At 50.3% G+C, this 11,105-nt stretch overlaps 1 protein-coding gene across 1 annotated transcript in view; it reads left to right on the top strand.

Annotated features, from left to right (window-relative positions):
- Positions 1–9,463, top strand: part of LOC102860528 (rab effector Noc2-like) — a 115,173-nt gene extending 105,710 nt beyond the window's left edge. The window contains exons 6-8 of the mRNA XM_006891087.1: positions 5,033–5,146; positions 7,153–7,275; positions 9,429–9,463. Of these exons, the coding sequence (XP_006891149.1) occupies positions 5,033–5,146; positions 7,153–7,275; positions 9,429–9,463 (272 nt within the window). The remainder of the gene's footprint in view (positions 1–5,032; positions 5,147–7,152; positions 7,276–9,428) is intronic.
- The last annotated feature ends 1,642 nt before the right edge of the window (positions 9,464–11,105 follow it).

Genomic DNA, 11,105 nt, shown 5'->3' on the forward strand with positions numbered 1-11,105 from the left:
CAATAAACTTGGGTGTGCATATATCTGCTTGGGTGGCAGTTCTGGTTTCTTTAGGGTATATTCCCAGTAGTGGAATTGCCGGGTCAAATAGTATTTTATTTTTTACTTTTTGAGAAAGTGCCATACTGCCCTCCACAGTGGTTGCACCATTTTACACTCCCACCAACAGTGAATAAGGGTTCCAGTTTCTCCACAACCTCACCAACATTTATTTGCTGTTCTGTTTAATTTTGCTACTGTTACTGGGGTGAGATGATATTTCAGAGTTGTTTTTATTTACATCTCTCTTAGAGCTAGGGATTTTGAACATTTCTTCATGGGTTTGTTCACCATCTGAATGTCTTCTTTGGTGAAGTGTCTGTTCATATCCTGTGCCCGTTTTTCTATTGGGTTGTCTACCTTTATCTTGTTATGGTGCTCGAGTATTCCATAAATTCTAGATAAAAATCCCTTATCAGACATGTCATTACCGAAGTTTTTGTCCCCAGTCTGTGGCTTTCTTTTTGCCCTGTTAGAGAAGGTTTTGGATGTGCATAGGGATTAGCGTTATCAGTGAGCTGGATCAGCACGGGGTAGGATGAGAAGGACAACATTAAGAAGAGCGTTCCCTATCCAGCTCACTGATTAAGCTTTGTTTTCCCGGGTCTCCCTGAGTACACTCCAAGATCCCATGTTACAGAGCAGAACTGCCCTGTGGGGTTTTCTAAGTTGAAGTTTTTATGGGACCAGACCTTCAGGTCTTTCTCCCGCAGAACCATAGGGTAAATTTGGGGTAAAAACTCACACTAGCCTCGTCTATCCCTGCCCTCAGGGAGCATCCTAATCTAGTGGGGGAAACAGATGCACAAGTCCCAGGCAGAAGTGGTTGGTGTGGTTGTAGCTGTATGCACAGGGTGTTCAGGAGCCAAGGGGTGGAGAAGGCTCCCTGGAGAAGAGGAGGCCTAACCAAGCCAGGAGAAGGCAGCCTGGAGCCAGGCACGAGGCAAGGCGGTGAATGGTGAGGTTTGGTGAGAATTCCATTCCTTTTAAGGAGCCTTGGTGACAACAGTGCTTAAGAACATGTCTGCTAGCCAAAAGATTGACAGATCAAACCTACCTGGTGACTCTTAGGGGGAAAGACTCAACAATTTGCTCCTCTTAAGCGCCTAGGAAACCCTGCCGGGCAATTCTGCTCTGTCACGTGGGGTCACCTCGAGTCAAAATTGACCTGATACCCCCTGACCACGATAACAATACACAGCTTTTTTTGGAGTTGGAGCAGCGGGTGATGTGAGAAATAGGCAAAGGAGAGGAGCAGGGCCTTGCGCTGCTTGTGGGGTGATGGGAAGCCATTAAGGAGCCTTAAGTTGGGACTTGTGTTTTCTCTGGAGGGTCCTTTGGCTGTGTGGAGGGACCCCGGTGGGAAGTTGCCATGGAGTCCACAGAGAGGAGATGGGCTGGAATTAAGCAGGGGCCGTGATGATAGTGAGAAGGCAACTGATCCGGCAGCCACTTAGGAGAGCAAGTTGGCAGGACGTGGGGATTGGAGAGCTGGGGGCTGAGAGGAGCCTCTCCAGGAAGCGAGGAGCACGGGCGGGCGGCCATGCAGCTCAGCTCTGAAGCACAGGCAGAATCTCTCACAGCTGAGATGCCCGGTCGTGCTTGGTTCTCAGAGCCTCCACAGCTGAAAGATGGCACAGGCTAAAGACATGAAAGCCTTCCAGAAGGTTCTAGATCTGCATGGAGAAACATGGCTTGTTGTTGTTGTTATGCACTATCAAGTTTAAACCAACTCATAGCTGACCCTCCAGTAAATTGCACAGGAGTTGATAGCCCCTTTTTTTCTCCCCAGGGAGCAACTGGTGAATTTGAACCATGTACCTCTGAGTTGGCAGTTCAACTCCTTACCACTCATCCACCATTCTCCCCTCATGTTCCTCATAGCTCCTGTCCCTAACTGACCTGCTGCTGAGCTTTGATGCAGGAGCCTTTTCAACATGTTGCCCCAGAAGGACTTGGTGGATCCAATGAAACCTGTTAGCCACCCCTGGTCTGGACTGGTATTTTCCTAATCCTGTCTCTTACAGCATGAAACCGTAGTACATATGGCACCTAGCACAATGGCCAGCATGACCAGCTCCACCAGACGCTCCTACCCTTCCCTCATAACCACTGCTTTTTCTTTCCTGACCCCGTGGCCTCTGGCTCCTATAAACTCCTGTGTCTGCAGAGCTGTGCATCTATGAAAGATGACTGCCCTTGTGCGATTGTACTTCTTATATAGCTACATAATTTAGTTAAATATTGTATAAACTGATGCACAGTAAGGAAAGCACTATTTCATTAAAGCTCAGACTTTTTGAACGTCTTGATAAAATGGCACAGCCACTCTGAAACGTGGTCCAGTGGTTTCTCAGGGAGTTTAGTGTATGGGCTCACCATTCAGTTCAGTCAGGAAAAGAGCTCCCGTGTGTTCGTCCAAGTAAACTGATAGCACTTGTCCACATTGAAACCTGCAGGCCAGTGTTTCTAGCAGCCTTATTAATAATCACCAATGCTTGGAAGCAACCAAGACATCCTTCAGTAGGTGCATAGATAATTGAACAGTGGTCCAACTATAAATGGAGTGTTACTCAGCAAATTAAAGAAATGAACAATCAAGCCATAGAAAGCCATGGAGGACGCTTAAATGCATATAGTTAAGCTGCCCACTATACAATCCTAACTGTCTGACATTCTGGAAAAGTCAATGAGACAGTGATGGCACTCTGGGAGTGTGGTCAATAGGCAGTTGTGCTGCTAACCCAGAGGCCACTTGGTTCAAATCCACCAGCAGGAGGAAGATGGGCAGTTCCCTTCTGTGCCTTTTACAGAGCCTTGGAAACCCAACAGCAGTCAGCTGTGGGCCAGGCCCAACTCTACAAGGACTGAGTGGCAGAGGCAATGAAATGGTCAGTGGTTGCTGGGGTAGGTGGAGGGACAGAGCAGTGCACCTACTCTATGTGACACTGGGACCATGCTTACCCTGACATTAAGCATTCAGAGCCCACAGGGCTGCCCCATACGCAGGGTGAACCTAATGTAAACAACAGGCTTTTGTTAATAATGATGGATCAGCATTGATTCATCAAGTGTGACAAGGGTACCACATCAATACAAGATGTTAATAACAGACCTGTACGGAGGGGGAACTCTTTATACCTTTTGCGTCATTCTATTAACCTGAAACTGCTTTAAAAAATAATAAAGTCTTTTCTAAAAAAGTCTTGATCGAGGCAACTTGCTCTTACAAGTCTATTGAATTGGGTGTGGGCAGGACAACTATGAAAGGAAGAAGCAATGGGGAGACAGAAGAGGCTTCTGCGCTCCTTTTGCTTCAGGTCGCTTTCATTTAAAGCGAATAAACCTGGGAATACAGACAAGACAATACAAGCCAAAAACCAAACCCACTGGCACCAAGTTAATTTTGACTCCCAGCGACCCTACAGAGATGTGGTTTATATATGAAACAGTGTGTGGGCCCCAGCTCAAAGAAACACCCAAGCCCTGCATCAAAAAAGATTGGCTAGTGGTATGTATTTATGCGTTTAAAATAAAAGTAGAACATTTGAAGGATGTGTATATCCTGCTTTATAACTGCAACTGTGATTCCCCAGCCAGCGCTAGTCCCACTTAAGCCAGAAGGCTGTTAGCTGCATGCTAGCTCCCTCTCATTCCCCTTTCCCACCACTCCGGCCCCCCACAGGAACCCCCACACCCGTCTTGCTGATACTAAAGGGCACTGTGACCCGGAGAAGTCTGTGCCTTGTCACCATGGACTCCAAGGCTGGCAGCAACCCCTTCCTCCCACCCTGATGACCCACAACAGGCAAGAGCAGTATTCAGCAACCCCTCCCACCGTGAAGTCACTCGTCTCAGCCAGTGAGCACCCAGCTAAGGTGCCGGTGAGGTGAAGGAGGCCTGGTCCCAAAGGGGCCACCCCCACACCCTCCTCCTGCCTCCCTGCTGAGGAAGACACGAGCTCTGGTGGCTCAGTGATACAGGACTGCACAGCCAACCCAAAGGCAGGCAGTTCAAATCCCCCAGCTGTTCACGGGGAGAAAAATGCCAGTCTCCTCTCGTGAGATTTACAGCCTCTGAAAACCCACTGGAGGGTCAGCTCTGAGTTGATTCTGACTCGACAGTACCTAACAACATTCATGCAGAAGGGACTAGGGGCCCACCAGTGTCCTGCACCAATCTAGGCCCTGAAGGAAACCATGAAAGAGCAGGAGGGACCCCTGGCTCCCACTCCATTCAAACCAGATCCCACTGTACCCAGTTCCAAGCTCCTTCACTGAATGGCCTGGTAAAGCAGAAACTTCTGCTAGCATGTCCCACAAGGATACTAGGTGGGTCATATCATGACAAATGTCAGCACATAGTGATCCCCTGTGGGGCCAAAGAATTGCTCTTTGTGCAGGGAGGCTAGAACTCATGACCCAGACCAACAGGGAAGAGGCATCCTGGGCCAGCCTCCTCGTTTGTCACCCCAGCCCTGTGGCAGACTCAGAACCCACTTGTGTGGTGGGACCAGCACCGTGGTGCAGGTACCACTGCTCTGAGGTAGCAAGTCCTAAAGGCAAAACGCGACGCTGTGCAGCTGCACCATTGAAAAATGTTCGTGATAGCTGACCTCTCTGGAGCCTGTCCGTCCCAGGTCTCCACAGGAATTCACTGACTGGAACAACACTGTGAGGGAGAAGTCATCATTATCCCCACTTTACAGATGGAAACTGAGGCATTTGCCTGAGGTCAGAAATGGAGGAGCCAGGATTCCAGCCCAGCAGTCACTCCAGAGCCCAAGCTCAGAGCCTCCCCTGATTCTGCTGAAAGAACTGAGCTGGAGCTCCAGCAGGTTCTTATTCCACCTCAGTCAGGTTGTCTCCTGTGCACAGAACAAAAGGGCCAACTGAGCTGTGTTGTGCCAGAGAGAGAGGCCTGTGCATCTGTCTTAAGATGCCTGGTGGCTGTGGCCAGGGAGCATGACCTCTCGTGTTGGTGTCTTTTACAGTGATTTCCAGTGACACAGACAGTGACTCAGATCTCAGCTCCTCGAGCCTGGATGACAGACTCCAACCCACTGGTCCCAGTGATTCAAAAGGCAACAAGTCCTGGGGGGAATCAGGTGAGTGTGGGAGGGGGAGTACACGGCTTATGTTAGAGGGTCCAGGGGCACAGCGACTTTGCTGCTCCTTGGTGCTCCTCCCAGGGCAGTCCTTCTAGGTCAGGGAGGAGATGTGGGCCTGCAGGTGGGACCTCTAGAAGCTAAAAAGTGAGGTTCATATGCAGGGAGCTGGCAGGAAGACAGGAAGGCTGAGACAGGGCCAGCCAGACCTCTGGGCCCCACTGCCTGCACACCTGGGATTCCTCCCGACTCACCTGTGAGATGCTGCCCCCAACATGTTGAGTTACCTGGGTCAGCTAAAGAGCTCTGGTGAACTAGTGGTAAGAAGCTGTGCTGCAATCCCAAAAGCATGCTGTTCAAGTCCAGCAACTGCTCGGTGGGAGAAGTACGGGTAGTCTCCTTCCATGTGATTTACTCACTGGAGGGTCGGCTATGAGAGGGTTCTGACTTGATGGGACAGAGCAGTAACATCAACAACCTACATTAGCTAAACTCTGCCGCCGAGCTGTTGTGGGATCCCACACAGAAGCCTTGGCCTCAGGCCCCCACTTGCTTCTCTTAGCATAGAAGCGTGGAGCAGGTGGTCTGCAAAGTCCTTCTGAAGTTCACATCACTAGCTCACTTCCGCAACCCAGGCATGTGAAAGAGAGTTAACTGGGCATTGAGGGTGGAGCAGAGAAGGCCTGGGCGCACATTTTCCTTCTCTATAAACACATAGAGTCTTCCCAGGGGAAATGACCCCAGATTTATTCAAAATTTGCTATAAGGGTTAGACCTAGAGGTATTTGAAAGTGGTTATAAAAAGGCTGATTTAAGTGCACAAGAAAAAGTCCATCTCCATGCGTCCAGTCAGAACGGACTCACAGCTGACCTTCCAGCGGGTTTCCAGAGGCTGTGAACCGCACGGGAAGGGGTTGCCCACCTTTCTCCCGAGAGGCCACTGGTGGATGCAAACTGCCAGAGAGGCATCACCTTTGGGATAGCAGCACAGCTGCTACAGAGCTCCCTATAGGGGAAAAAGAGAAACAGCTTTGTAATAACTAACTGTCCTAAATTGGAATGCAGTGGCTTGAGGGGGCTTTCCTGAGGCGGGGCTGGATGGCCCCCAGTCACAGTTGATGTAGACTGAATTCCTGATGGAGATGGGAGTTTGGTACATCAGAGGCGACAACTGCCTGACACACTTGCTACCACTCCCCGCTCTGGTGCCCGTGCCAGACATTACTAACTGACCATGATCTCTGGCCTCAGGATCCTCTTCAGTGCACTTTTCCTGCACTGCCAATGATCAGTATCGATATATGGGGATGACACAAGAGATGAAAACTGTCCCTGGACTAGATGGCATCTTACGTCCCTTCAGAAGAGTGATCTATGTGAAGGAAGTTTCAAGGAGCCTCGCCGGCCGATCTTGGTGTCCCGGGCGGGTTTCACCCTCCTCCCCACCCCAGCACAGCTTCTGTCCCTGCGCCAGCTCTTAGCAGTGACCAAGCATACCTGAGATAGAGAAGACGGGGCAGGAACCCAGCCCACATCAGCCATCTCTGTCACATGCAGACTCGCAGCCCTGTTTGAATGAAGAGGCTTTAGTTAGCAAAACAGCAGTTAATGTCTCTCCACTCTTCATACACTCCATGTGTATTCTTCAGATATGCTCTCTTGGGAAAGCAAGAAAAAGAACTTCCAGTTGTCGTATTGATGGTTGGCTCTTAGAGAAATGACCCAAAGGCCCTCATTCTGCTGGATTATATATGTCTTGGACCCATCAGCAGTGGCCAGAGGGTGGGGCCAGGTGAGAACATGAAAGCCATGTGGGTGGGAGGTGAAGTGACAGTCCCCAGGGTAGGGGATGCTGGGCAAACAGCCCATGGACATACCCACGACATCCCAAATGGGGGTTCCTTTAGATGAGCTCAAGTACTGCACCAGTCCTCTATCAGCCCCGTCTCAGCTCGAGGTCCACAGAACCAGAACTGAGCCCTTGGGTCCATGTGTGTCTCCTGCAGGTGGCAACACAGGGTCCCCCAGGATGGAGCTGGCCCACCCACTCAGCCACCTCTCGGGGAGCCAGAGCAGCCTGGCCAGCCCACAGGGGGGCACCCCTCCCCGGCCTGACCGCAAGGGTGTGGGTGAGTACCACGCTTCTCCTCGTAACCTCTCCTCTCCCTCTTCTACAGCTCCTTCCCACACTTCTCTCACTCAACCCCCAAAACTGGGCTGGGGCAGGTAGCTTTTCCAATTCTCCACGTTCCCTGCATGCGGTGCCAGGTGCTGGTGGAACCGCCTGCCTGCCTGCAGCGAGCCCAGAGAATCCCAGAATAACCCTGATGGGCCCATTACAACAGGGGATGTTACCTCCTGAGCTGTCTGAAGCATGTCATCTGACAAAGCATTTCCCCATGCTCATGACGTCATAGAATTTGAATGTTAAGAGCACTATCAAGCGATAGGTGTGGAGACTGAGACACGGTAGAAGGGCAAGATGTCAGGATTCCTACCCAGCCCACAGTCACCGCATGCAGAATCCAAGCTGGGGGCTTCTCACACTCAGTCATGAGCAGATTGTTGAGTGCTGGGTGGAACCACAGTCCACCTCAGTTGCCTGTGAGAAAGCACACCTCATCAGGACTGCCTTGTTCCCGCCAGGGGGTCAGCTAAAGAAGCATACGTGGGTCAGCATGGCAGCTGTCCCCAGGCCAAAGGAGGAGGAGCGTGGCCTTCAGGGACAGTGACACCCTGCTCTGCCTCACTTGGCAAACCATGTGAAGAAAGCTCACACGCAGGTGCATGGGATAGTCCTGGAAAACACACCTTCTGTGTGGCCACAGGCATCCTGGGAGACAGAACCCTCATCCCTGTGTGTAAGCTTGAGGTGGGCCCTTTCGCCCTCCCTCCTACAGGCTAAGGTCCTGCGCGAAGGACAGCTTAGGAATCAGGCAGGACTGACTGAGTTCGAGCCCCATCCCTGTCATGATAGCCTTGTGACCTTGAGGCAAATAAGTTGAACCATATGACGATGCATTTTTGTAGGTCAAAAGATGGTCAAGACTCAGAAATTTGATGTGGTTCAACCTCCTATTTGATCCCTCTGATCCAGTTCCATGACAGCTAATGTGGGGACAGCATCATCTCTCACATATACACACGTAAGGGAGTAAAACCCAGCATCCATATAGAATGCCCACTACTATTAAGCCCTCAGGAGGAGTACAGTGACAAACAGGCCACGTACATAGTAGGTAGAAGGAATTCCATGGCTTGGGAAGCAAAGGATTGGATTGACCCAGAGGGAAATTTTATATTCTCATGTCCACTTGCTCCCTCCAGAACTCTCAGCTCACCTGTGTTATTACCTCAGTACAGGAGCAGGTGGTTTGCTTGAGATCACAGAGCAAAGCATGGCACTGCTGGGCCTGGAGGAAAGCTCCCCCACGAGGGTGGCAGCCCCCAGAGTTAGCCTCAGATGACAGAAGCAGTCACGGGCCTGGGACTGCTCCCACAGGAGTCCACCATCTGTGAAGGCCACCATCTGTGAAGGCCACCATTCCGTCCCCTGTTCTGGGGAGAAAAAGACATTCCAGATTCAAACATATTCTGTGGAGACTCTCTTACTAAGGCGAGGGTAAAGAGAAGCCATACTGGAATGAGGAACGCCATCAGCACGGTGCCAAAGACATTCTGACAAATTATGGCCATGGCTTTCCTTTATATAATTCAGAGACAGAAATCACCACTAGGTCCCAACTGGTTTGGGTTGCAATCTGTCACTGTTGTAGGCAGGACTACAGACGTGGGACGATGACCATGATTAGAGTACTTAACACAATTTCAGATTAAGAAAGTTCACAGGATTGGTGCTGGGATGCTGGCTACGTGGTCAGAACCATGACTCTTAGAAATCGTTAAGGACACGCCCAGGAGCATTCCAGGTTCTCCATGCACATCCTGAGAGCACATTGCCCCTCCTTGACCACCTAGCAGGTGGCAATCCACTTTCAACTGCCCTGTCCCTGAGGGCAAAGCCACATGGCTCTTTGACTGGTCTGAAAGCACTCAAATGGCATCTGAACCCACATCAAGAATCGTCAAGAAATGGTGTAAAGCCTGCTCCACTATAAACCTCAGCGCTCCACTATAGACCTCAGCGCTCCACAAACCAAATGCTTCTAAATGCTAATGTGTCCCTGGGCTAGTCTGTCGCTGAGGAAGGAATCTGCCAGGAGGGCACGGTGGCTGCTCTCTGCTCACTCTGTGGTGGCCTTTTTCTTCTCTCCCCCAAAAGGCGAAAGACACACCTGGGCGAGTCCTCGCTGCTGATGTGGCCTTCAGGAGCCGCCTGAGCCTGCCCTGAGCGGAGGCGTGTCAGGTGCCCAGAGCTGACTTTCCTGTGGAAGACTTTGTGAGAGAGCTGGAGCCAGACCTTCCCGGCCTTCGCAGATCCCTCTTCCTCAGTCCTTGTCCCCTTGGTCAGCTGTTAGGTTGGTGGTGACCTCTGACTCAAACAATCAGTGTTAGGGGTGCTGAATCGACTTCCCCCACCCAGTGCCTTTCTCTCCTGGGGATCCCTTCTGTACCATCACTCCACGACGCCCCCATTCAGCCCCTGACTTATTTATTACCCTTCATTATCCCTGTCTCCAGTCCACCTTGTGTGCCTTTAGAGCTTGCTTGTGTCTTGGGTTGGGTCTAGAAAGGACTTTAGCCCACCTTGTGAGGTCTCCCCATATGCACTGTTCCAGAGGGGAGCTGGCTGGGGGCTGTATTAACAGCAGTAAGGAAAATAACCCTGATCTTTCCAAGCTAAGCCTGGCCCCAAGAAGTGATGTTGGAGCAAGCGCCCACCCTTCTCCTCATCAGCTCTGGGTAACCAAGCAATGCCCTCCCTTCCTGCAGGACTGACCCAGGACTGCCACTGAAACCAGGCCCTTTGCTAAGTCTCTTTGAATTCCTCCCTCCAATAGCCTCCCTGGATTTGATCGGCTTCTCTTCAGCTGGTGGAGCTGGAAGCTATTCTGATGAATACCATGAATTCAGTCACTGAAGAGCTGCCTTCGCTGAGTCCCCAGCCAGAGCACGTGGCTCCCCTAAGCCATTAATTTACTTCTCTTCAATAGGTTCCATTTAGCATGAAAAATACTTCTTTCAAAGTGCTGGCAAATGCATCTGGAAAATCCTTCCCTGAAGAGAGGAAATGTGTGTGTGTGTGTGTGTGTGTGTGTGTGTCAGTGTCTAATAATCCCACCCTCCATGCCCCCCACACCCACCTCATGTGCCTAGTCCTCCAAGGGCCACTTTCTCTCCCAAGCCCTGGAGCCCTCGCTTTGTGACTTTTCGGTCCTTGCTGCTGGCAGATGGTTTAAAAAAAAATCAAATGTTTCCCCCTGACATGTTATGCTGTAGAATTAAAACAATAAAGATGAAAATTGGCATGGAGTCAGTATGTCACTCAAAGACCTGCAGTGCCTGTGTTTCTGAAATGCATCAGTAGAGAAGTGATGAGAGAAAGGCAGTACGTTGATGTCTGGTGGGAACCCTTCCTAAGCTGCAGAGAAGGGTGTTCGCTAAGGCCACCTGCACACATCAGGCCCACAAGCGTGATGTCAAATAGAAACAACAAAGCTATCAATGCAAGTAAAAAAATAGAAATAAATGTACATACCTGTACAAATACAATGAGTGACATGAGCATAAATCTACATAAATATAGAAACACTTTCACATGGACATAAACTTTTAAGTATCATGGACTGAACACACCCACGTCTCTGCTTTCCAAAACTTCATGAAAATTACATTAAAAAAGTGAATGCAGCATAAACTATAAAGAGAAGAGGAGGTGGCAACAGAGCAGGCCTGTGTGGAAAATGTTGGAAAAGTGGGATTTGTTTCATATCAGCTCACCTCTCCTTAAAACATCAGAGTGGATTATATTTGGGGGTAGGGGGTGGGGTTTGGGGAG

Source organism: Elephantulus edwardii, unplaced genomic scaffold (assembly GCF_000299155.1).
Source record: "Elephantulus edwardii isolate Elephantulus edwardi_28Jun2011 unplaced genomic scaffold, EleEdw1.0 scaffold00094, whole genome shotgun sequence".
Lineage (NCBI taxonomy): Eukaryota > Metazoa > Chordata > Mammalia > Macroscelidea > Macroscelididae > Elephantulus > Elephantulus edwardii.